We start from the raw sequence: 26505 nt of genomic DNA, 5'->3' as shown, positions 1-26505 counted from the left end.
GGTTTAGAGGTTAGAGGTTGGCTTCCCTTCAAACACTTCTGTTGGTTCTCCAGTTCCTACACAGTTGAGCCCACACTCAGGACAATGACTTCAGACCCTCTACTATTGGGCTTACGCCTGACAATCTTAATGGATACATGATGCTACTCCAAAGAAACAAAACACATGCCCTCCCCAAAAGCAAACCTTTTAAAAAGTTCACCGAAGAACCTTTAACAAATAAAATAACTTTTAGAGACAAAGTAGTAATGAACTTTGCCCCTCTTGGGGAGGCTGTGGGCATACCTTCAAACAGCCTGCTGCAAATTTCCAACAGCTTTAAATACTATCTCATTACTTAAAATTGTAGGGGCGCCTGGGTGGCTCAGTCGGCTGAGCGACTGCTTTTGGCTCAGGTCATGATCCCAGGATCCTGGGATCGAGTCCCGCATTGGGCTCCCTGCTCAGCAGGTAAGTGTTTCTCCCTCTCTCTCCTCTCACTCACTCTCTCAGATAAATGAATAAAATCTTAAAAAAAAAAAAAAAAAGAAAATTGTATTTCATGCCATATACTGGTGTCTTCTTTGATATTAAAAATGTCTCATTATGTCATCAATTAATTTACTTTCCCTCAGATCTGTGAGTAGCAGCAGTTGCCCTGGGGAAGGCGCTGCTGTCTTCACTGAAGGCTTCATGCCCACCGTGCACTTTTATGCCATGTGGCAGGCTTGGTGAAAGGGGAAGCTAGGCTGAAGTCTGGAAGCACGCCCCGACGGGGGGCATAACTGGACAGGGTTACTACTCACTGCAGAAAGAAGAGGCGGAGCGTGGTGGCGGGGACTCTGCTCCCTTCCGGCTCATGCTGTCTTCGCTGCGGAGGTCACTGTTGTCGTCTGAGAGGACACCAGACACTGACTTAATGCTTTATCACGTCTTGCCTGTGTTCTCGAAACAGCTCCCCCAGTGGAGTCTGCCCTTGCCCCTACTGCACTACCGGCACCTCAACAGGAAGCTGCAGTGATCAGATCCTCTCATTCCTCAGCCTCCTCCTGCTCCTGGGCCAGCAAGCGGCTGCGACTGCTCCCCCACCTCACCCCTAAACAGCGGCCACCGACAGCTTCCTGGGGTAATACACCCTCTGTTTCACAAAAGGGAGCCTGGACCAGGGTTGTGAGGCCCACAGAGGCTCACCAGTTCCTCACGGAGGCCCTCAATGAAGTGTTGCTTTTCCTTCCCCCACCACCCTAGGGTGGTGGTCCTTAACCAGGGCATTCTACTCCCCAGGCGACATTTGTCAACATCATGTTGTGGTTGTCACAGCTGGGGAGGGAGTGCAACTGGTATCCGTGGTAGAGAGGGACCAGAAGTGTCACTGAATGTCCCACAACAAGCCAGCCCCCCCCACGAAAAAACGATCCAGCCTCGAACACCAACAATGCTGAGGCCATGAACCCCAGGGAGCTCACAGCTCCCCGACGGCCTTCACCACGCTTCTACAAAGTCTCACCTCCTGGCTCATACATCCCCTTGTAATTTTCCAGCAGAGTAACTAGCTTCTCACAGTTCTCTGGCTTTTTTGCCCGCACCCAAGGCTTTATCTTTTCTGGAAGGATGGTCAGGTACTGCTCAAGGACCAAGAGCTCGATAATCTCCTCCTTGGTGCGAGTCTCCGGCTGCAACCAATCGAGGCAGAGGTTTCGGAGTTTGAACAGCGTCTTCCGAGGCCCAACAAATTCCACGTAGAGGAAATTCCGAAACCTCTGATGAAAGAATTCAGGGTCAGTTGCACCTTCTCTTATGGTGGCATCCGGCTCCTTATTCAAGTCACTGTCTAGCTCATACAGATCTGGGGCCCAAGACTTCTTGGGTTTGGTGGCAGACAAGTACTTTGGAGGCAGCATTTTTCTAAGTAAAATTTTCACTGGAGGAACCAAACATGAGTCAACAGGAAAGACGCAGCAGCCTGTGACAGTCAGTACTCAGGGACCTGTAGATCGTAAGGAGATATACACATGTCCCAGAAATTGAGGATCAGGCAGCAGTGTGGGGCTGCCCTACATGGGGCATCAACAATGCTTTGTGAATAGGCCAAGGAGGCAGAGATGCATAAATCCACAATACACAGACACACACACACACAGCACACAAAGTTGGCCTCACACGGGAGCTACAAGCATGACCTCTGGGCACCACTAAGACCTGTTTGAGAGTTAGCTCTGCTACTAACTGGTTTTGTGACCGTGGGCAACTATTCAATGTCCTGGAGCGGAGTCTGTCCCCTTATCTACACAAGAGGAACAAAAGCCCTCAGCCCTTTTAAAACTGTGAGATTAAATAAGTTAATATTCCTAAAGGCCTAACTATCCAATGTCCACACGTGGGAAATGCTCAAGGTGCTAGCCATTACTGTAACTGGAGGTCAATTTTTTTCTCAGCAAAAATGGAAAAGGGGGTACAAGGGAATGAGGACCAAACCTGCCATTTCTGATTATTTCTGAACATCTCGATCATTGCCGAAGGTTCTACTGGCCAGAGTGGCAGAGTTTGCAGGTACGCTCAGGACCCCTTCCCCTCAGCACTGCACATGCTTCTGATGAGTGCCTGTCCCAGAACCCAGCCTCAGGCTCTGCTAACATCACTTCCTCAGGTTTCCTGAGCTGTATTTTATCTCTTAGGTGTTGCAAGTACTTGTCACATTTATTTTTAAATACTGGAATTTATGTGCTCCTCTTCCCACAGCCAACCGTAAAATCTATTAAATGGATCAGAGATTAACTTTTCTATCCCTTATCCTCTAGTGCCAGCCTGACACAAAGTCAGGTATCCACAGTGAAATAATGTATTGAAAATAATGCACACAAACCCATCTTAGAATTGATTTTAGACACAGGCATGTGTTACTACATGCCTGCAGAAGCACAGCAAAGTTTCTGGGGAGAGAGAACATCCTGGGTTAACCTGTATGCCACTGCTTCCGAAAGAGCATTCTGGTGTGTGACACCCCTCACCTGCCCACTTTTCTACCAGCCCCTTCTCAGTATACCCAGACAACTGGGTGGGAACCCTGGTGGGTATATGTGAAGCTCTCTTACAGTGCTGCCTAGTACACTGGGGGGAAATTAAACGCAATACTGGTGAAGCCACAGAAACCCTATACAGGTGATAAACACACATTATTCACATAAACAGTAAGAATATGATAAAGTCGCCATCAGGCTTCTTCATGCTATTACACATTGTTTTCACATTCTTTTGCCTTGATCAATCTTGCCAAAGTTTGTCTCAAAAGAACCATCTTTGATAAACTACCGTACTGTTTATTTCCCTAGTTGTCTTTATTTTTTTTATTATCTGCCCCCTCTTTTTAGAAAAACCCTCTAGACTGAGTATAAAAGCTGACGTTCATCTTTTTTCTAATGTAACCAATTAAGGCTACACACTTCTCCTTGTGGACAGCCACAAATGGTACTAGGAAATAGGCACCATGGGAACAAAATCTAGGTTTGGGTGGGTCAATTAACTCACCTGATAGTTTTGTACTTCTGGCTTTACTTCCAGAGAAGAACAAAACCACATGCAGCAAAAATTCTCTGCTTTTGTTTTAAAAGGAAATCAGTATGTTTAAAATTAAGGTTTTTTTTAAATGTCTAAAGAGAAAACAAGGTGTTTAATTTATTATTTGGGAATAAATGTAGCAAACTCTGCCGTGCTGGGTTCCCCTGGCAGTGATGGGCTTGCACTCTACTCATGCACAAACTTCCCTCCCATGCCCTCTCCCACCACTGTCCTTGGGAGCACCAACCCTCACAAACACACATCCATCATGAAGACCCTCGTGAATGAAGCACTGCCCCCTGACTGCCCTGCCCTCCTTGAAGAGGACAGGCAGCAACAGAGAGGAAGGCTCTAGGTAATTAATACCCCTCCGGACAGAAGACTTCCAAAGCAGGGAAAGGAAAAGGGCAAGTGTCCAGGCTCTGGGGAACTGGTGTGATACTCTAGATGAAAGAACAGTCCTGGCTAAGAGGGACTGCCTCTGACAAGAGCAGAGTTCTCAAAAAGCAGCATGCCTGAATGGCAAAGACGAAAGGGCAGAAAGCCCAAGTCTGCTCTTCGGCATCCAGATTCCAGAGAAAACTCCAGTCCCCTAGAAAACACTAGTCCAACTCCTCAGAGGCAACAGGATACCTGTTTGGGAATAGGATCCTTCCTGAACTTCAGAACAAGCAGCTATCCACAGGAACAGAGTCAAAATGCCAGGGACCTGCAGACATTTTAAGGAAAAAAAAAATACATGGACAAATAAACATTGAAGAAATGTAAAAAGAGTGTCAGAGAATTAATTCTCCAAATGGCTGTGAATTCAGATTGCATTAGAGGTGAGGCCTTTATATATCATATTCAAGAAAAGGCCAATTCCCATGTCATATAAACCAACCAAAGAGAAATAGCTTACAAATTGTCTTATGAAACCAGAATAATTCAAAACCCAAGACAAAGCTAGCACTAACAAACCACAGACCAAACTCAGTTATAAAAGCAGACACAAAAGTCTTTAACACTGTCACTGTAGAACATGCTTCTACAGAGTTCTAGCCAGTTACAACAAGGCAAGAAAAATCTGAGGCATAAAGAAAAAAAGAGCTAAAACTATCATTCACTTATATAAGACTACCCACTCAGATACTGTGAATCAATGCAAAGAGACCTTACAATAATTTAATAAGGAAATCACTTATAACAGACTCCCTAAAAATGTATCAGCAATTATAAATTTTAAAAAATGGGAAGAGAACTCCCATTATAAAGATAAAAAAGACTTAATAAAAGACAACAGCAACCATGTGAATAGAATTACAAATTATATTATAATAATAAAAGACAATAACTGGAGAGACACAATATAATCATGGGAGCTGTATGGATCTGGTGTATCAAAGTTCTAAAACCTCCCCCAAATTAATCTATACTATATGGAACTTCAAAGAATATTAACGTTGGGGAACTTGGTGATGATTCTAAAGTTGACCTGGATCAATATTTTAAAAATTCATATATCAAAAGGCCAACAAACCATACACAACATTTAAAAAATATTTTAACATAATCTCAGGGTAAGAAAATTCTTTTATAATATGCCTAAAGACAGAAAGACTACATAAAAATAACAAATGATGGTTTCGTTTATACCATCAAAGCCAAAGAAATAGAACAAGAAAAAAGATACACTTGGAACCTATGACAAAAAAAATGGATTCATTTAGGAATCTTAGTCTCAGTTGACCATATATAGTCGAGTATCCAGTAGTGGCATGAAAAGTGGCATTTACAAACTAGTAAGGAATGTAGGAATTACTTTGGTGAATGGTATACAGGAAAACTACCCATCATTCACTTAGGGGAAAAGGTCATACTATATATAAAAATGCTAAAACTACAATCAAAATAAAATAAATAAAAGATTACTTTTTAGAATCATGTAACAGGGAAGGGCTCTTTGAACCTGACAATAAAATCAGGAGATATAAAGGATAACTTTGACTTCATATATGTACTTCTTTACTATGTTAACTTTTCTTCCCAGTAGGCACGTATTTGAAACATAAAGCACCAATAAGTAAAAACTATATACATAAGAACTATAGTGTTAAAAAGTTTGATAGGGAATCAACAATTTTTCTAAGAACATATAAATAGGCAAACCTGATCAGAAAGCAGAGGAAAATCTAAGGAAGAAATTTAAAAAGATGAACTGAGGGGCGCCTGGGTGGCTCAGTCGTTAAGCGTCTGCCTTTGGCTCAGGTCATGGTCCCAGGGTCCTGGGATCGAGCCCCACATCGGGCTCCCTGCTTGGCGGGAAACCTGCTTCTCCCTCTCCCACTCCCCCTGCTGTGTTCCCTCTCTCACTGTGTCTCTCTCTGTCAAATAAATAAATAAAATCTTAAAAAAAAAAAAAAAAAAAGATGAACTGATTTAAGGAGCAACCTCCCATAAAATTTCCATGAGCAATGAATTTACCATGTTATAAAAACCTTTCCAGAACACAGAAAAGAGATGGAGGACTTTCTATTCATTAATAATATGACCATTTAAATGCCCTTAAGAATCCTGTCACAAGGTAGAAGCCAAGTTCTACACCAAAAATTCACTCATTTCTTTTCTCAAGAAATTCAGGACTAGAGTAAACAAATTTCATTAAACGTGCTCGTAGATTTTTCTAACCAGGGCAACAAAACAGCCCTTGGTCGGCAAGAGCATTAAAAAAATTAAAAAAATTTTTAACAGGAAAACTTTAAGAAAAGAATCAGACACTAACAACTCCTTCCCACCATGGCAGAGAAAATTCATTTGAGATCTGAGAGTAAAAAAGGGCCTTGAGAACAGAGTAATCATAAAGATGGACTATAAATATGTCTGTACGAAGAAACTGGTATACTCACATAGTGCTTGTGGCAGTGTAGATTCTATAGAGGGCAATTTGGATAACTTATCAAAATTTTAAATATACATACCCTTAGTCCTATAAATTCTATTTCCATAAATTTATCCCAGAGATATGTAATGACATATGTGCAAAATATATTCATTGAAGCATTGCTGACAATGCACAAAATATGGTACATATTCATGTAATGATTATGAAACCTTTTAAAATAATGAGGCATTTGTAAATAAAGAGATATGAGATGATCTCTAAAGTAGTTAAGTGCAAAATGGAACACAACAATGTGTATAGCATTCTAAAAAACTATAAAAACAGATGCATTTGCTTAAACAGATATTTTCTGTATGGATATATATGAAACTATTAATAGTGATTAATAGTGATTGCCTCTGGGGAAGGGAACTGGGGGCCAGGGAGAGAATGGAAACTTACTTTTTCACTGTATATTCTCCTTTTGTTTTTTGTTTTTATTTATTTATTTTTACCATGAGCATGTATTACCTAGTCAAAAAAATAAATTCAAAGTTAAAACAATAAACAAAAGCACTAGTAGAGGCCTTAGAGACTGTGCTGCCCACTGAGTGGGTGCACACAACACTCACACCTAACGCTGAGGGAGTCTTCTCCCTTCCCCTGTCCATCCCACCCTGCTGGAGTCCAAGGTCACACCCTAAATCAGATGGCAGTCAATTTAGAAAAACCCCAAGGAATCAACTTTGGAACTTCTGATACCCAAGAATGACATATGGAAATTGCAGCTATAAGCTAAATATACTCCTCAGGTCTCCAGCAATTATTTGTACATAAATGCAATGCCATCCCCTATCCTAGGGATTCTGCCTCTGAAACCCAACTGACAGACCTATCTGTCCATGTGCACAAAGATACAGTTCTCAAGTGTGTTCACAGAGGCACCGTTGACAACAGCGAAGAACGGGTACAGGGAGGAGAATGCTCAAGCAGAATTCCAACGGCAGAGACCACGGAAAGACCACTACTCAGCAGACGTCAAAATAAAAATGGGTAACAAATTTTCTGCAGCACTATAAAAAGCAACCAAAATAAAGACAAACCAGAAGAGGAGGGGAAAAAATATTTTGCAACATAGATGATAGTTAATATTTGAAACATGAAAAGCTCTTAGAAAGCAGTAAAAAAAAAGATAAATGTCTCAACATGAAAATAAAAATACACAGTTCATAAAGTCAGTGATAAGATCCAACAGTTACATCAGAAATCAAAGAAATGTGAAATATTACAGTGAACATTTTTTTGGCCTATCAAATGGGCAAATATTTCAAAAATAAAAATCAAAAAGAAAAACTGATGTTGGTGAGAAGCTGACTGGTGCAGACATGAACCATGTTTCTGGATGCCGTATTAGCATATGGTTTAAAAACATTAAAAATGCCCATTCCTTTTGAACCAGCAAGTCTCCATCTAAGGACAGTCAAGTAAATAAAATATTAGTAAGAAAAAAATAAGAGCTAAAAAGTTGGCTGCCCACTACAATTAAGTCCTTATATGTGTATCTAATTTCTTTATAAAAGCCAACACCTGCAGCGCTAAAAAGCTGCTGGAGTAAATGACGGCAGGTGACACCATTTTACACATGGAGCCACGGGAAGGGACTAGCACATGTCAGAGAAGTATTACGCTGTCAAGGTGTTACTGCAGAACTGCAGTCCTACCAGAGTCACCAAGGATCAAACTCAGGAAAAGGAAACACGGGTCAACGTCCTCCTACAGGGGTACCTGATGGCAGGTGAGCCCTGTGAGATGAGGTTAGGTGCCCTGCTGGCCCGGTAACCCAACCCTTACCCCTGACTCACTCTATCCTCCACTTGCAGTCCAAAGGGCAACTAAGAGTGGGGCCAGATATGCTGAGTTAGTACCTGCCAGGGCCCCATACTCACCTTACCCTCAGGAAGACCCAGATCCCAGGTGAACTCGTCCTGTGACAGCGCCTCTGGCCAATCAAAAGCATAACTGCTCTACCCACTTCGCCCCCACTTCCCCAGTCCAGCTTCTGCCTCCATGGCAACAGCCACGCCTACCGTTGAAGAAAACAGAAGATACAGGTTTGGAGGTGGCTGAGATGAAAGCATCAAAAAGGTGTCGGCTAAAGGTCTGCCTGATACGATCACATGAAATGTTGAGGACGGGGGGGAACCCCTCCAAGGACAGCCCAGAAAGGCCAACAATACAATTTACCCATACAATGAGAGATGTGCTTGAAGATGCATGAACCCAGTAGAAATGAGAGTGCCCGCACTTATACCCAAAGTCCCTGAGGGCAAGGCCTCTGTTGCCTTTTCCATCATCGTATTTTATCTTCACAGGACTGGCACCAAGAAGGTGTTCAATAAACATTTGTTTGCACTTATACGCAAAAATGTTTAATAAAGCCAATCTAGAAAAGTCTAAATAGCCCATGACCATGAAAGCCTATTCCAGGAATACAAGGAAGATACCCCTATTCCAGTGGACTGTTCTATATGATCGATTAAAGGGGGAAGGGAGGGGACCCCGTGAGCATTGTTGTACGTTGGAAAGCATTTGCAAGCTTCAACAGCCTCTCCTTATACATTCTTAGCAAAAGTAAAACTAGAAGACCATTTAAGAATAAAGATTTATCTCAAATAAATGCAAGGAAGCACATTAAACACTAAAACTATTCCAACTAAAGATGGGGACAAGGAAGGGAAGTCCTCCATCACAACTACTATTCAACACTGTTCTGCAAAAAACCTAGCAAACACAACTGAAGAAAAAGAAATGAAAGGCATCATGTGGAAAAAGCATTATTTTGAGATGAAAAACCTTGTCAATAAATACAAGAAAAGAATCCCATTAATAATAAAATAAATTCCCATAAATAAATTCAACAAAGTATATGCAAGTCCAAATAAAAATGTTTAAATGTACACGAGAACATAAAACAAGTCCTAAATAAATGAAAACATATGCTTTCAGATGGGAATGTGGAAATTGTTGTCAATCCTTCCTTGAACATAAATTAAAATCCAATAACAGGGTGGGGAGCTTTGACGAAATGAGAATCCAATTTTTCTAGATGAATAAATGTACAAAAATATCAGGAGAATTTTGAATAACGTATGTGTGTGGTGGGAGCAGGGGGTTGTCTGTAAAATGACCCAAACATATGAAAACAAAGTATTCTTTCCAACACGATGCGAGTGTTAGGACAAATAGACTAACAGAGCTAATGCAGCCCAAAAACTGACTTGCATCAAAGTATATACACATGTGAGATTTAGTTTATAATAAATAAAGGTCTTTCAGTCAAGAAAGGCATAAACTGTTTAAATACAAACTACGAACTTTCTGAGGACTAAGTAGTAAAATAATTTTAACAAAAGTGGTAAGAGGAGATGGCCAACACTTTAATTTCTGAACAGTTATTCAAGTATGCTTTCCAAGAAGGTTGGAGACAGCCTTTGACATTAAGAAAGAATAATAAAACCAGTGTTGGTGTCTGGCCTCCTGACAAATTCTGTATTTCAACACATCACTGGAAGGCTACGGCCACTAAGGCCAATAACAAACATACTTTGTTCACACCAAAATAAATCAGTGCACTCAAAACACAACATTCCTCCAAAATTTTCAAACAGGAAGGAATGAAAACAGATAAAATCTTTAATAGAATGTTATGTAGCCATTAAGTCATGTTTTCAAAAAGTTCTATCATTTTATTTTCTGATTATAAACAGAAGATAGTACAATGTTCAATTACAGAGTATTTAATGTAGAAACTACAAGCCATACCCATTGATCAAATTTGTTGCTATACTAAACCTTCTAACATCCATATATAGAGTAGCATCTCATTTTTACCCGAATGAGATCACATTAGGAGTTCTGCGTGAGTATGCTTTTTATTTTTTATTTTTATTTTTTTAAGTAAACTTTCTGCCCAATGTGGGGCTCGAATCCACAACCCCAAGATCAAAAGTCGCATGCTCTGCCCACTGTGCCAGCCAGGTGCCCCTTTGTGTGCACGGTAAAACCTAGTAAGTTATGATGGTTACCTTTCTGTACTAGTACATACAGATCTACATCATTCTTTCTAAAGGCCACATAGTATTCCATTCTACAGACACAGTGGTTTATTTACACTTGATGGAAACCACTAACGTAAAAAAACTTTTGAAGCATTAAATTAAAATAATAAGGTATAAAATCGTACAGCACACGTGGCATTTATATGTACGTAAAACAAACGATGAAAACGTCCACACAAAGGAATATAGACAGCAAATATAGCAAATACAGAAAATGTCCACACAAAGGAATATAGACAGTTTTTAGACAGCAAAGCTACAGGTGGAAATGTATTGATATGGAAATTCCTGTAGACACTGGTGAACAGCTACAAAGTAGTACCTGCATACACACAAAGACACACACCCATGTAAGTGGGGACTGGAAGTGGTGGACACGTTCTATGAGCTCTCCCCGCAGCCACCCGTCTCACATCCTACGGACTGCACTCTTGTAGCTTGAGTTTGAAACATTAATCAACTGGGAATGATCTCACTTGTGTTAAAATAAAAGCACACACTAAAACAAACAACTACATGGATATTTAAACATATGGAAGTATGTATAAATTAAACCAGAAGAAAACTTCCATATAAAACTTATATAAAGACTTCATTAACTGGGGAAAATAAAAAAAATAGTAGTAAAAGATACTTCCATTTCTTTTTGTATTTTAGTTTAAATGTTATCCTAACATTTATTATTAACTGGGGAAAATAAAAAAAATTCATTAACTGGGGAAAATAAAAAAAAAATAGTAGTAAAAGATACTTCCATTTCTTTTTGTATTTTAGTTTAAATGTTATCCTAAGTTCACAATTGAAAAAAATTTTTTGAATATAAAATTTGGAAGTAAATTCAATTGCTGTTTGTCTTGCCTTTTCGTTTCTGCTTGTTACTGTTTATCAGCACTCCCTCTGCTGTGGTTGTCCTCAGGACATGGCCCCTGCTTACTGTGACACTTCATTTCCCCCTCAGGCCACCTCACATTGCTCCCATGGAGTCCTCTACTCACTACCTGTATACCACCCTCAAGCCTGGGCACCACTTGGTGGCACTCCACATGCATGCCCTCCCCTCTGTCCTACAGTTCAAACTAAATTCTGGCCACATGGCACACCCGTCACCTTCATTTTCTGACTTGGGGGAGGACCCTCGCACAGCCCTAGTTACTGAAGCTTCTGCATTTCCCTCTGCTCTCTGGAGTAGTACGTGGGTTAAGCAGTAGCCAAGGGCAGGGTCTTAAAAGGTCTGACCACATTTGGCAGACAGGGGCAAAGGTGGAGACACAAAGGGACCAGGCCTGACTCTGGTCCTAGGGGCCAAGGGAGACCACTAATTCCAAGAGAAGGCAAAGAGAGCAGACAAATGATGGAAACCAGTCTCATTCTCCACCCTGGGCGGAAGGGTTTATGGATTTCTAGCTGTTCTTTAACCTCCAAATATCTGTTCTTACACACACCGGACATCTAACCATGAAACGTTACATGCATTATAAGCATTTCACGTGGAGTAAATTTCAGACATGAGCTTGACCACCTAAAACCACAGGACAGCGGTGCTGCCGGGACAACAGTGTTGCCATTGTGGTTTATACGGAAGTTTTAGTGCTATTCTTTAAATGTTTTAAAGCACTTTACTTCTCCATTTCATGAATAGAAAACAAAAATATGGGTCTCACAGTTAATGTAACTGAAACAAAGATGGAATTCATCAGGAATCCCTGCTGTAAGTGTGGTGTCTTTGGCCTCAATCAAAGGATGAATGGGTCAAGTGTTCAACTGAACTGGGAAGAACTCAATTAAAGAACACATATCACAGGCTTGGAAACGTGAGTGGGACATGTAAGGAGAGATAAAGAAATCCTGTGACCCCACTGTTCGACCTCAGGCTCCCCACATCCCATCAGTTGAGACAGAAGCTCCATGAGAGCTTCTACAACCCCATCTCTACTTACTTACTTTGGTCCCTCATCACGGTGCACCTAGATTCAGCCCCCTCACTCATTCTACCTACCTCATCCAAGGGGGCTGGAATTGAGAACTTTAAAGTCAGGAAGCGAGGAAGTTACTTTCTTCATTTCTCAGGGACAGCATGGTGTGCGGTCTCCTCTCTCTTCTCGTTTGCTCCATTCTCCTGCCTCTTTCTGCAGACCGACATTCTCTACTTCAGCATGCACATGGGTAAATGCTGCCCCCGTCCCAGTCCTACCTCACCTCCCGGTGAAGTGCCCAGTGCCGACAGACTAAGCAACCCAAGCTCTCCGAATCTGCAAGTGCACACCACGGCTCAAGTTCTTCTAGGATAGTGGTTCTCAAACTTGGGGGTGCCAAAAGCCATCTGAGGTACTTATGAAATATGTACCTGCTTTTCCAGGTGTGATGATTTAGGAGGTCTGTGGTTCTCCAGGAAAGAGGCATTCAAATAAGCACTCCAGGAGCTATACTTTGAGAACCACTGCTCTAGGCTTAGGTGTCCGGTCTTGTCCAATTGACCATGAGCAGGAGCATACGGACAACAGGGGCTGCTGGGGGACCAATTTTACATGGGAATATCAGCAAAGAGTAAATGACTACTCTCCCTACCACACTGGCTGCGATCTCCACCCTCTGGTCTTTTACATGGCTCCTCTCAGGTAATCTCCACATCACCCTGGGCTTACTCTCTCACATAAGCTCAGCACTTACCACACTGCCGCCAAATTTCCTTGTTGTTGTCCATTCTTGTGGGGTTTCCCCAAAAATTTCAGAAGAGAGGAAGTAGTATCTAAGAGTTTAGTTTAATGATCAGATCCCAAATAGTTCAAGATGAATAAAGCTATTTTAAAGAGAATGTCTTCTGAGCCAGTATGACTTATCTGACCATATTTTAATGTCAATAATTAGCTGATCAGATTTTTTTTTTCCCCCCAAAAGAGGAAGGACATGGAAAGGCAGGCCACAAAGCATGGTTCATCTAACCATGCACAGGAAAGGGCTACTCTAGTCAGACCTAATTTGAATGGAAATTGGGGAGGAAGGGGAGTGTAGACGGGGGCTTCTGGTGTCCTAGTAATCCTACCAAGAGCTTCACTGCAACCAAAAGCTACCTTAGAGGCCAGTGCTATTAAACCTTTTCTGTATCCTCTCATTTGGATTCCATACTCACCAAGCAACCTTCTCATTATGGTTTCGTTTCCCATGTAGGTCTGCCTACAGGGAGAGAATTTGCTGATCATACAAACTTTTGAGGATTTGGGCCCCTGCTGTAGTTATCTCCCACCATAAATTGATAAACCAAAATTGAGAAAACAGGAACATTGTACTTTAGTCACACTATTTTTCAACATAAACTAATACGTCAGTAGGATTTCTGTAAGTCTCCTGAGCTTCAGTCATGTGTACCTACTAACATGAGTCCTTAGCTGAAATAAGGTTTCTGAGTCTCCACAGGCTTCAGCACCAGACACTGGATACTTGGAGCATTCACTGAGGCCAGGAATAAACAATCCATTCCCAGGGGCCCACCTGGGACAGCATGTGAGCTTTTCTCCGGATGATAACACACCATCAGCATAGCCACCTATCTTGAGTTCTCATTTAGCAGATACTGAAGCCAGTGATTATGCTACCCATTTCCAGACACACAAAGTCTAGCATGGTCCTGTCCCAGATTGGGCATAGTGTCCATGTTTGCTGATGGAATGAATAACTTTTGCTATTTTTCTCACTTCCTCACATAATGTGATTCGCTGCACCTTATCTGAAACAGTCAGCAACCCATGAAAGAAGAGTACAGGTCTTACTGAGTCTCTTAGTACCTCTCTCAAATCCATCCACTTCACGTATGCCCCTGCTCTGACCCGAATCCAAGCCATCATCTCTCACCCAGACCTGAGGTGGTCTCCCTGCAACCAGTTTCCACCCTCCCCTTCTGAACCCCACAACCAGATGGTATGTTTAAAACACAAATCTGACTCCCATGTTACTTTCATGACTAAAACAAATGAATGGTTTCCCCCACTATGCTTCATATCAAGCCCATATACTTACCACTAACTGCAAGGCCTTTCACAACACAGCTCCAATTGACCTTTAAAATCCCCACCTTGCTCAAATGCCACTCAATTCTTTCCTTTGCTCCAGGTATCCTAGGCTTTTGGCTCTTATCTCTGGGTCCCTCAGGAATGCCCCTGTCCCCTCTGCTTAGGACTACTCTTCCCAAAACAACTACCATCCTCCTTTCTTCAGAACTCAGCCTTAACCTCAATGACCTTCTCAGGAAGGCCCTATGTGGCCTTTTTCAGGTTAACTGTTGTTCATAGTGAATATTCTCTGTCAAAAACATGAATGATACAATTATTTTTTTCAACGTTTTCATTACCCAATAGACTATGAGCTCCAGGAAAACACTTCCTTTCCCACTCAGGGCCATGTCTGATAGACGAACCGATGAATCTCTCATGTTTCTTTAATCACCCAACAAGAGAGAAAGAGCAGGCCTGAAGGTGCAGCTGAGTGTTGGAAAAAGAAGTAGGAAACTGAAAAGGATAGCATGAGGCCAAGGAGAATTTCTGGCGAACACACAATTCACCAGAAGAGTGAGTTTTCAGAGCACAAACGGCACTTACATGGCTATATGGAACACATATGCAATAGAAAAGTGTCAGGATGAGGAAGAATGTGTTCACTCAAAGGATGAGTGTGGCACTGCGAGAAGGGAATTCAGCTCACCTGGACCTGGCCACCTAGTGTTTGGACCTAGTCCCTCTTCGTCTTGCCAGCTGTCTGTGAGAAGGGTAGAGGCTCGAGAAGGCAAAGCTGGAGAAGGAAAAGAAAACATGAGACACTAAACTTACTTTGTATATACATTCCTCAGGCTGAAAACGACTGCATAACAGGTGCATCTCCACTTCCCCCAGTGACAGAGGTCAAACCAGCCCAGGAAGAAGAGTTCTCCCCCCCCCCCCCCCAGGATGGAGGGGCCCATGGGCATTGCTCCCTGAGGCACCTGTTGTACCTTGGACTGTAATCACAGCCTTTTCCCAATGAGGTTACGTCAGTGGGTGTGTAAGTCTGACTATCTCAGAACCCTTTCTAACAAGCAGAGCAAAATAGTAAAGACACGGGGCTTTGGATTAAGAAATCAATTCAAGAATCCAACTTCCCACTTATTAGCTATGTGACATTGGCTGTCCCTCTAAAAGCAAAGGATTCATGTTGTAGGCAAAGACTGGGAGGAAAAAATAGCTATAAAGTAGTACCATTATTTACTAATTACATGCCCCATATAGTGCTTAACATCTTACTTTTATTGTCTCTGTCACTCCTCCTCACCACAACACTATTAATTTTCTAGTTCCCACTTTACAGAAAAGCAGATGTTCAGAGAACTCAATCTCAGACCTCATGGCAGACTGTTATAGATCATTGTAATGTCATTTTGAAAAACAGAACATCTACTGACATTTTCCATGAAGAACACATGGAGTAGCAACAATATGTACCCCTTAGAAAAGTGAATTAAAACTCCAGTTTTTCCATTTAGTAGCCAGTGATGCAGGGCCAGAAATTTAACCCTACCGTAAATTTAAGTAATCCGAAGAGATTAACTTATATTTGAACCTTAGTACTACTATTATTAAGTAATAACATCATTCCTTAACCTTATATAACATTTTAGGAATTATCAACATGCTCCCAGTGGATTAATACTTCCTATTCCAAGTCCCACTGTGCCTCAGAGCATGCATGCAGTCAATTAGAAGCACCCGAGGGAAGTATCTTCACGATTACAGCTCTACTATATATTAAAACATTGTTCACCAGTGGATGTACGTTCTTAATATTCTCTCACCACCTGGTTGGGAAGGAAGGATCCAACGTGTTACCTTCCCTACTACCTCAGAAAAAAAAAAAAGGTAGGGACTTATAAGCTGCTTTGTTGGAGCTAGGACTCGAAGCAGCCTCCGTGCAGTCCAGCGTACACTTAAAGAACACGGTGAGAGCTAATCCAGTGTTGGAAGCATCTCTGTCCTCCAGAGGACGCTGTGGCAGTGCCACAAGGAGTTCTGCGCACGCGCAGCGCCACCTCACCGCTCCAAGCAGTAGGCCCCGCCCTTCCAGCTCTGCAACGCCCTCCGCCCCCCAAGCACGCCGGACTTGCCTGGAGAGCCTCCTCCCCATAAGCTCCCGTACCACGCCCCTCTCCTAACGGTCTGTAGCTCTGAACTGTCCAGTTCACAGGCTTTCAGACCTTCTCTGCATAAACTCTAGTGCCCTCAGAGCCTCCAAACCCAAGCCGTACGTCCACAGCCTGCCTCCTCCGTTTTCTTGAGACCCTGCCCTTCCCCAAACCTATTACAGCATCTAAATCTGAAGCCCAGGTTTTCAGCCTGACCCTCAGAGCTGTGCAGGTGAGCCCTGCCCCCACATTGCCCCGAGAGCTGGCTCTGGTGTCCTTCCAAGGAAACGCTGAGCCTGCTGCCATGCTGCATGGCCGCTGCGGCAAACACTCTGGGCCTGCCAGCTGGCGCCTGCCCAGCAGCCCTCAGGCTCCTCTTGGCCAGCAAAGGTAGGCCGGGCTCCACAGGTGCCCTTAGTCACTCAAGACACGGCAACGCCACCCTCAGGCCCACCCTGCAACTCCACGGGCATTCATGATGGCGCCTGCGCAGTAAGCCTCGGCAGCCACCTGCCGGCCAACAAACCTACCGCTAGGGTGGGTGTGGGTCTGCGGACCCTGTCTGTCCTTCAGGACAAGACAGCCTCTCCCTCAGGTCACCCTCCCCCGCAGCTCTGGCATCATTCAAGATGGTGCCCGTGCAGTAAGCCTCAGGGGGCCACCCCAGGCCAACATACCTAGCCACCCAGTGGATAGGAGTCTAGTCTCCCGTCAGTCACTCAAAACATGAAAGCCCTCCCTTAGGTGTGCTCCCAGCAATAAAATCACTGATGATGACATCTGCGCACTAAGCTTTAGCTGTCACCTGTTGATCAAGATAGCACTCGAGTGGGTGGGGCTCCACAGGCCCTCTCCTTGGGCCCGCCCCTGCAGCCAGCCCCACTGTCACTCAAGATGGCGCCTGCGCAGTGAGTCTCGGCTGCCACCTGTCGGCCAACAGTGCTGAAGCAAGCCAAGCTCTGTAGCCCCTCCCCTTGGATCGCCTCCCGTGGCCAGCCCCACTACCACTCAAGATGGTGCCTSCGCAGTCTCGGGTGCCACCTGTCGGCCAACAGTGCTAGAGCGAGCCGCGCTCTGCAGCCCCTCCCCTTAGGCCCGCCCCACCCCTCCGCGGCCAGCCCCACTGTCACTCAAGATGGCGCCTGCGCAGTAAGTCTCGGCTGCCACCTGTTGGCCAATGAACAGTACTAGAGTGGGCCGAGCTCTGCAGCCCCTCCCCTTGGGCCCGCCCCCCGCGACCAGCCCCAATGTCACTCAAGGTGGCGCCTGCGCAGTAAGTCTCGGCTGCCACCTGTCGGCCAATGACAGTACTAGAGTGGGCTGAGTTCTGCAGGCCCTCCCCTTGGATCCTCCCCCTGCAGCTCTGCAGGCCTTCAAGATGGCGCCTGCATAGTAAGTCTCGGCCGCCACCTGTCGACCAACAAAAATAGTGCCAGAGTGGGCGGCGCCCCGGAGGCCAGTCCCCGCCCCCCAAGCCGCGCCGACAGGGCCTGCGCAACACACCTCGCTGCTCCTGCGCCCCCAGCACTTCCTCCAGCCAAATGATGGGGCCAGACACACCCAGGGTGCAAACTGTCCCCAGACAACAGGGGAAGGGTGGCCCAGGAGAAAGCACGGGCACGCCGACTGCCTGTAGCCCTGTCCCTCAGGACTAATGGTTCCATGATGGCGGTGGCCGCCGCGGCAAATTTCAGACACAATGCCTGGCTTCAACAGACGCTGATTCTCCAGACCACACACATGGGCCGAGCCAATGGCACGGCCCCCCAGTCACTAGCCACGGTCCATTCTCTGAAGTCAGAGTCCAGACCCCACGCTAGTCGGGGTGGCACCATCAGGGCAAGCCTCTGCAGCCAGACCCTTAACTAGCAAAGAAGGTGCGAAGTAGTGAAGACTCCGCAGCCTTCAATCACTGCATAGAACACGGTCGCCTCAGCAACGGCAGCCCCTGGCCCCGACCGCCGCGGCGGCCACCCAGCCACCATCAGCTTGCGCGGCAAAGCTCAGCCACCCCCCCAAAATGGCGCCAAGGTAGGCGGGGCTCAGCAAGACCGCCGGAGCCAGGCGAGCCGCAGTCTCCACAGCCCCGGCCCCGCCCCAACCCACAGCCAACCAATCAGGACAGCGCCTGTGCAGCCAGCCTCACCGCCCACTCCGAAGGAGGCGCCAGGGCCGGCGGGGCGGGGCGGGGCGGGGGAGGTGGGCCGGCCTCTCACAGCCCAGAGAGCCTACCCCACAGGCACGAACCCTTGGCCCGCCCCTTGCGGCCCGTAGCTCCTCCCGCCGCCACTGCGGCAAAACAGGCCCCGCCCCCAAGGACTGGCAGGGATGCAGGGACGGCCCGAGGGACCCAGCCTGTCAGGGACACCGTGGGATGGACGCAGTGGTCTGCAGCCCCCAGACCCAGCTCTGAAACCTGCCAGCCCGCCACTTCCCCGGCGCCCACCCCGGCTGGCTCGCCTGACAGGAGTCCGCGGGCAACCCGCCCCGTCCCCCACGCAAGATGGCGCGGCCGTCCCCCAGCTCCGAGGCCACCTCAAAGGGACGGCCCGTCCCCGGGACCCCGGCGGGCCACACAAGATGGCGCCTGCGGCAAGCGCGGCAACCCGTGTCCCGGACCCGCTGAGGGAGGACCCTGCCAGGCGACGTCCACCGGCCGCCCCCCTTCCCCAGCTGACCAGGGCCCCGGACTGCGGCGTGTGACCGCCGTGCGCCTCACGCTGCATCCTGACACCGTCCTGATGTGGATGTGCAGGGAGGGCACCAGCCCAACTCACCTCCCCTCACCACACCGCCTCGGGCCTGACCAAGGCGCGGCCCGCGTGCACAGCCTAGCACGCCCACAGGGCCCCTGGCGCCCGGCGGCGCCACCAGCCCAGGGTGGACATGCCCGTTCCTCGGTCCCGACCTCGTCCTCCTGCAGCTCCCCGCGTCTGCACCGAGCCTCTGCGCGCGACTCCTTGTCAGGCTCTCCGCAGAGGCGGGGCTCCAGCGCAGGCCAATCAGCAGCCGAGTTTCCCTCCCCGGGCCCCCCTCGCCACGCCTCTGAGCCCTGCCAATCAGGCTGCGGTTGCCATGCCGACGGCTTGGCGCGAAGGCTGGAGGTTGACGTCAACTGAGCTGACACTAGGGGCCCCTGAGAGGGGTCTGGTAAAGGGGGAGGGGGCGGTGGGCGGGGGTGTGTGACCCCCACACAAAGAAAGGGGGTGACACGGAGAAGGGCCAACTAATGACACCCAACACAAAGCCAACGAAGGAAAAGAAAAATAACGTACATTTGTCCAAAAAGTGAAAATCCAGCGGGCAAAACCGTGTATGTTGAAGTGTAAAGACAAACGAGAAAGTGGGAGGCGACACTTTTCCGCCTGGGACACAGGAAAGACGCGGGACTCACTCCCTCAGTAAATGCGGAGCTCTCGGAAACCAGGACGAGAAAGACCAAGCACGCCAGAAACCTGGGCAGCCAGGGAGGACGCTGGAACTTCGCGGGAAGCACAAATGGCTGACAGACCCGCGGCAGAAGATCCAGCGCTGCCTCAAAGCCGGGAGAGGCGGACGCCGCGGATCCCCGCACGGATCCCCGCCAGCGCCCGGCACAGACCTGCACAGATGCCCGCAGATCCCGCCAGCGCCCTGCACAGACTGCACAGACCCCCGTACAGACCTGCACAGATCCCTGCCGAGACCCCCGCCAGCGTCCCGCACAGACCTGCACAGATCCGTGCAGATCCCGCCAGCGCCCCGCACAGATCCCCGCAGATCCCGCCAGCGCCCCACACAGACTGCACAGATCCCCGCAGACCCTGCCAGCGCCCCACACAGATCTGCACAGATCCCCGCAGACCCTGCCAGCGCCCTGCACAGACTGCACAGATCCCCGCAGAGACCCCCGCCAGCGTCCCGCACAGATCTGCACAGATCCCCGCAGACCCCGCCAATGCCCCACACAGATCCCTGCAGAGACCCCCGCAAACCCCGCCGATACCCGGTACAGACCCCTGGCAGACCCCACAGCATTAGCACAAATCCCCGAACAGACCGCCCCACCCCGAAGACCCCGCCAGCGCCCAGCACAGACCCCGCAGCACCCTGCAGTGCTCCGCAAGCCGCTCCGCAGACCCCTGCCACGCTGGGCAGCAGACCACCGACCCGCAGATGACACCAGGGAGGGGATCAGTAGCTCGGGACAACAGTGAGGGGCAGCTGTCTGGGACTAGGAAAGACCAAGGACTCCCAGAGTTAGGTAAACACATAAGTTGTTCAAGTTTGTAGGAATGAGCTGGTAAGTGTTTTCATTTGTTTGTTTGTTAAGGATGAACCCATCTACAGATAAAACTTGCACAAAAGAATACAAGAAATCCTTAACTGGTTACCTGGAGGGAAAAGGAATGGAGGGGGGCAGGGGAGAAGGATGAAGGAAGGATTTTTTTTCCCTTCTCCAACCCATACTGTTTGAATATCCTTGATAGAAATATGAATTTCTTCTCTAGCAATAAAATCAATGAATTATATGAAATTCACTAATGTACCCTTTGATCCAACTATTCTACTCTCAAAAGACTAAAGCAAAGAAGATAAGCAACGATGTATGAAAGATCATAAGCAAGCATATTCACGGAGCATCATTTCTTATTAGAAAAGTGTACTCTGCCGAAGAATTAAATTGTATTCTGGTAAATCCATACATTGCAATTTTATGTGGCCAATAAAAATGTAGGATTTTAATTTTAAAGGTAAAAATTCATAAGATAATTATAAAAAGCAGGTTACCTACAAGCACATAGAATATGATGCCCAAAATTAAATTTTCTACTTATACTTAGTAAGTATAAATAGAAATCAGTGGTTGCTTTGTTACATTAAGAAGCTCCTGGCTTGGGATGGGGGATGTTTTAAACTCCCCATGTCTTCAACAGTCTCTCCACAGACAGCCACGCCACAGTAAACATAAAAACTGAATGAAAACACTGTGTTTGCTATGCACCTTTGAAACATATTCCCGAGTAACCTCTACAGAAATTCTAGTGGCACCACTGCAAGTGAATGTGGTACTACCCTTAGGTCAGAGGTTTTCACATCTGGTTACCCATTAGGATCACCTGGGGAGCTGTTTAACACTGTAGCTGTTTTGGAGCTTCCGAGGTGATGCTAATGTCTGGTTAAGGTTTTGGAGGTGATTTTAACACATTCTACGGACCCCATCCTCTCTCTCCGCAAAGGCCTCTATCTGCAATACAAGTGTCTCTCTGCATCCTGGACCATTCATTTCCTTCAGATACCACATGCCCTCTGAGCTCCTCCAGCTACTACCCCTTTCCTCAGCACTCCCCCAAAACCTCTCTTGATTGAGTGGTCTTCTGTCACTAACTCAAAGGCCTTACTGCACATTCTCTCCCTCTACTATGCCATATGAGCTTCCATCCCGTCCACACCAAAGAAATTGCTGAGCAATTCCCTATGCAGCTAGGAAACTTGATCTTAATCTCCCTTGATCTTTCAGTAACATTCAACATCCTCATTAAAAGAAACAATAACAAACAAAAACACACACTATCTTATTTTTGGTGACACTGTACCACCCTGATTTTCAACAGCCTCTTCTCCATCATCTTAGCTGGCTTTTGCTCTGTTCAACCTATAAAAGCTCAGAACTCAGTCACTAGACTTCTCCATCAACATCCACTCCCTAGGCAGCAATTTCAGCTAGTGGCATGGTTTAAATATCACCTAGATGCCAAGAGCTCCCACATTTAAATCCCCTGCCACAGAACTTTCCACAGATGCTCAATCTCCTATATCTGTCTGAACAGCTGACTGCTCCACCTGGATATCTAATAGGAACTGAAAGCATTTAAAACAAATATTTAATTTTCCTTTTCCTCATTCTATAATTCTATATATTTCTATAAACAGCACCAGTTGTGGTAGCCAAAAATCTCACAGTTGTTCTTGAGTCTTTTTTCCTTAATATTAGTCACCATCTAATTCATCAGCAAGTCCTGCTGACCCTACTTCCAAGCCATCTCAAATCTGTCCAATGTTTTCCCTCTTCGTGACAATCCTAATTACCATGAATTCCCCTGGTCATTAGCCTACCCACTTGGATCACCTGCTTCCACTCCAAACTCTTCCCTCCCAATATTCTCTACATAACATCCAGGGTGATCTTTAAAGGCGAATAAGATGTCATGTTCCGGCTTGAATTACCTCCCATTTCTTACCCCAGTCGCACTTAAATGTAAGTCTAAAATATGTACCATAAACAAGTTAAAAGAAAAGGCATCAACATCCTTTGCTATGGAAGTGTTAAATACCGATGCTGTAAAATTTAACAATCTCTTCCTTCATATTTCTGCTTTTTATACCTTAAGAAATCCCTCCCCACACTGAAGTCATAAAGATATTCTAATAACCTGAAGTCTTTATGTTTAATTTTCTGTGTGTTTTGTGATAGGGATCTAATTTTTCTCCTGACACGTTTTTGTAGACGGGTAGGCCTGTTCCTAAACTCTCCAGTCTGTCCCACTGGCCCATTTGTCTATCTCTGTGTGTTAACACATCATAGTAATTACTATAGCTTTCAATATCTTGATATCTGAAAGGGCATCTGCCCTACCTTGCTTTTCAAGTGTCTTTGACTATTCTTAGCCCTCCATCTTCAAATGACTTTTAGAATTAGCTTGTCAAGTTTGATGAAATACGCTATTGTGAGGGTGCCTAGCTGGCTCAGTCAGTGGAGCATGCAATTCTTGATCACTCAGGGTTATGAGTTCGAGCCCCATGTTGGGTACAGATACTACTTAAAAAAAAAAAAAAACCTGAAAAAAAATATATCCTATTGAAATTTCAATTTGATTTTAGGAGGTCTTTTTCCCTATTACTCAGCTAATCGGTTATTTTGGGGTTACAATGTGGTATAGCTTTTTTTTTTTTTTTTAAATAATTTCAGGTTTATAGGAAAGTTGCAAAGATAAAGATTCCTCACCCAGTTTCCCCTGATGTTAACATCTTACATAACCTCGGAACATGTGAAAATGAAAAAATTAACATTAGTACAGAACTATTAATTAAACTACAGACTTTATTTGGATTTTACTGGTTTTTCTATAAATGTCTTTCTTCTGTTCCAGGATCTTATCCAGGACACACTGTTACTTCTCCTTAGGCAACTCTGGGCTGTGACGGCCTCTCAGTACTCCCTTGTTTTTCATGACTTCGGCAGTTTTGAGGTATTAGTAAGGTATTTTATAGATCGTCTCTCAATGAGTTTATCTAATATTTTCTCATGACTTGCCTTGGATTATGAGTTTTTTTTTTTTTTTTAAGATTTTATTTATTTATTTGAGAGAGAGAGTGAGAGAGAGAAAGAGCACAAGAGGGGGGAGCGGGAGAGGGAGAAGCAGACTCCCTGCTGAGCAGGTAGCCTGATGCGGGACTCGATCCTGGGACTCCAGGATCATGACCTGAGCCGAAGGCAGTCGCTTAACCAACTGAGCCACCCAGGCGCCCGGATTATGAGTTTTTGAGAAGAATTATCTGCTATTGCTTTTTTGATTTCATATCCAGTGAATTTGCTTACCAGTCCTGTTAGCTCTAATACTTATTAGTCTATAGATTCTCCTGGTTTTTTTGGTAATGTCAATATTTTTATTAATGACAATTTTTTACTCTGACAATCGTAACTCATTCCATTATCATAAGGCATTGGCTAGGACCTCTGAGGTGGGGATACTTCTTACCTTTCACCGTCAAGTAAAAACGTTCACAAGCTTTTTTGTAGAGCCATGTTATTGGGGTTTAAGGAAATTCCCTTAAGCTCTAGTTTTCTAAAAACTTTACCATGAATAAGTTTTAATTTCATACAATGACTTTTCTATATTTACTGGGAAGATTATACTTTATTTTATATAATCTGTTAATGTGGAGAATTAAGGCTAATTTTCTGATGTCAAAACATGTTTGCATTCCTAAACCCTACTTGAGCATGATTACGAGAGTCTGACTTATATACACATACAGCTGGATACTACTGGCTTATATTTCACGTTTGTTTTTTGCATCTAAGTTCTTAATTATACTACCCTTGCCTGGTTTCAGTATCAAGGTTTTACCAGCCTTATAAAATGACTTGTATTGTTATCTTGCTGCTTATATTCTCCACAACAGTCTTTAAAAAAATAAGGTTCTCTGCTTTTTGAAAGCTTAGTATAACTCACTATAGAATTATCTAGATCTGATGTTTTCTTGCATGGAATATTTTGGACTTTGTTTCCTCATAAGTTTGGGACTTATATTTCTGCTTTGTCTTGAGTCATTTTGGTCGTTTATATTCTACAAGAAAACTGTCCATTTCACTTAAATTTATTAGTGTAGAACTATTCACAGTATTCTCTTTGATTTATAATCTCTTCTGCATTGGTAATATGTCACCTTTTCTAGCACTAGTATCATTTAATCTATTCTGATGTTCTTTATCAGTTTTATTAAAGATTTGACAATTTTATAAAAGTTTTTAAAGTGACTTTTGGTTCTTTAACCATATTCCTCTTTTGAATTTAATTAATTTCTATTCATTTTATTATTTCCTATCTCCTACTTACTTGGGTTTCTCTTCCTAGGTCTTGAGTTGCGTATTTAACTCATACACTTTTAATCTTTAATTTTTAACAGATACACTTAACGCTGTAACTTTCCCTCCAAGTACCACTTGACCGGCTTTGCATGTATTTCACTGCTGTTCAGTACTGGGTTATATTGTTTCCATTACGCTTCATCTTCATGACATTAAAGAATGCCTTTAGGTTTCCAAGTTCTGCAAAAGTCTTTTGATTACAGATTCCTAATTTAACTGCATTATAGCCAAATGACATCGCCTATATGTTATTATTTGATATTTGTTAAAACTTGCTTTGTGATCTTAGTATATAATCAATTTTTAGTTGTTCAATGCATTAGAAAAGAATGAGTATTCTGTAAATGTTAGGCTACCAATTTCTATTTGTGTTCATAGGATCAAGCTTATTAACTATGTGTTCACATTTTCAGGATTCTTACTAACTTTCTCTCTGCTTAATATATCAGTTCTAAGTACTTATAATAAAATCACCCATTATGCCTATGGTTTTAGTCCACTGCTCCTGATTAATCCTTTACCTTTGCTTTATGTTTCAAGGCTGTATGTTTAGGTAGAAACAAGTCCATGATTTCCTCTGTTAAGTTGGATATCAAAGAAATTACTCTGGCAGTTTACTCTTAACAGAGGAGTTAATCTGTTTGCATTTTTAATTTCTGATATATTTGCTTGTTGAATGTGCCTTTTCCTTTGCTTATTTTTTCCTTTCTTACTTTCTACTGAGTAGATCAAATTTTCTTTACTCCCCTTTTTTCTAATACGGAAGCTCTCAATTATATTTCGGTTATTTTATTGTCTACCTTAAATTCCTAATTTGTACACAAGTATATATTTAACAGTATAAATAATAAAGGATATCCTGGAATACCTTAGCAATTTATTGAATTTCCTATTCCCCTGTTCTAGTTATTGTCTAGAATTTTAGCTGTATTTTTTAAACATACCAAGATTTTTATATTCAATGATTAATTTTATATTTATTGATATTTTAATAATTTATTAATTCATTGTTTCTTAAATTTCACTCCTCTCTAGATTCATCTTTTTGTTTTCTCATTGAAATAAATCCTTAAATAAGTCTTTTAGTTAGTGTATAAGGTGGTCTATTTAGCTTTCTAAAATTGGCTTTAGAAGACATTTCTAAATGACAGTTTATCTAGGTATGGAATTCCAAGGTGACCCTTATCTTCTCTCCTTATTTTGAAGATATTATTCCGTT

At 44.2% G+C, this 26505-nt stretch overlaps 1 protein-coding gene across 9 annotated transcripts in view; it reads right to left on the bottom strand.

Moving 5' to 3' along the window:
- The window catches only part of PEG3 (paternally expressed 3), a 33244-nt gene extending 13624 nt beyond the window's left edge, over positions 1-19620 (bottom strand). Inside the window, exons 1-8 of one of the 9 annotated variants that reach the window (XM_032388103.1) lie at positions 19432-19620; positions 15205-15291; positions 13640-13683; positions 12509-13019; positions 8341-8477; positions 4168-4243; positions 1487-1966; positions 786-872 (exon numbers count right to left, since the gene is read on the bottom strand). In XM_032388103.1, coding sequence (XP_032243994.1) covers positions 786-872; positions 1487-1880 — 481 coding nt within the window. In that variant the 5' untranslated portion in view covers positions 1881-1966; positions 4168-4243; positions 8341-8477; ... (2 more) ...; positions 15205-15291; positions 19432-19620. Of the gene's footprint in view, positions 1-785; positions 873-1486; positions 1967-4167; positions 4244-6856; positions 6879-8340; positions 8478-12508; positions 13020-13639; positions 13684-15204; positions 15292-19431 lie in introns of those variants that run through there. The other 8 variants (XM_032388107.1, XM_032388106.1, XM_032388105.1 and 5 more) reach the window with 8 other exon arrangements.
- Positions 19621-26505: the final 6885 nt, after the last annotated feature.

The sequence above is a fragment of the Phoca vitulina genome, unplaced genomic scaffold, assembly GCF_004348235.1.
Source record: "Phoca vitulina isolate PV1807 unplaced genomic scaffold, GSC_HSeal_1.0 scaffold52, whole genome shotgun sequence".
In the NCBI taxonomy this organism is placed as follows: Eukaryota; Metazoa; Chordata; class Mammalia; order Carnivora; family Phocidae; genus Phoca; species Phoca vitulina.
The sequence above is the reverse complement of the archived record's forward strand: the minus strand, read 5'-3'. Positions and strand labels throughout refer to the sequence as shown.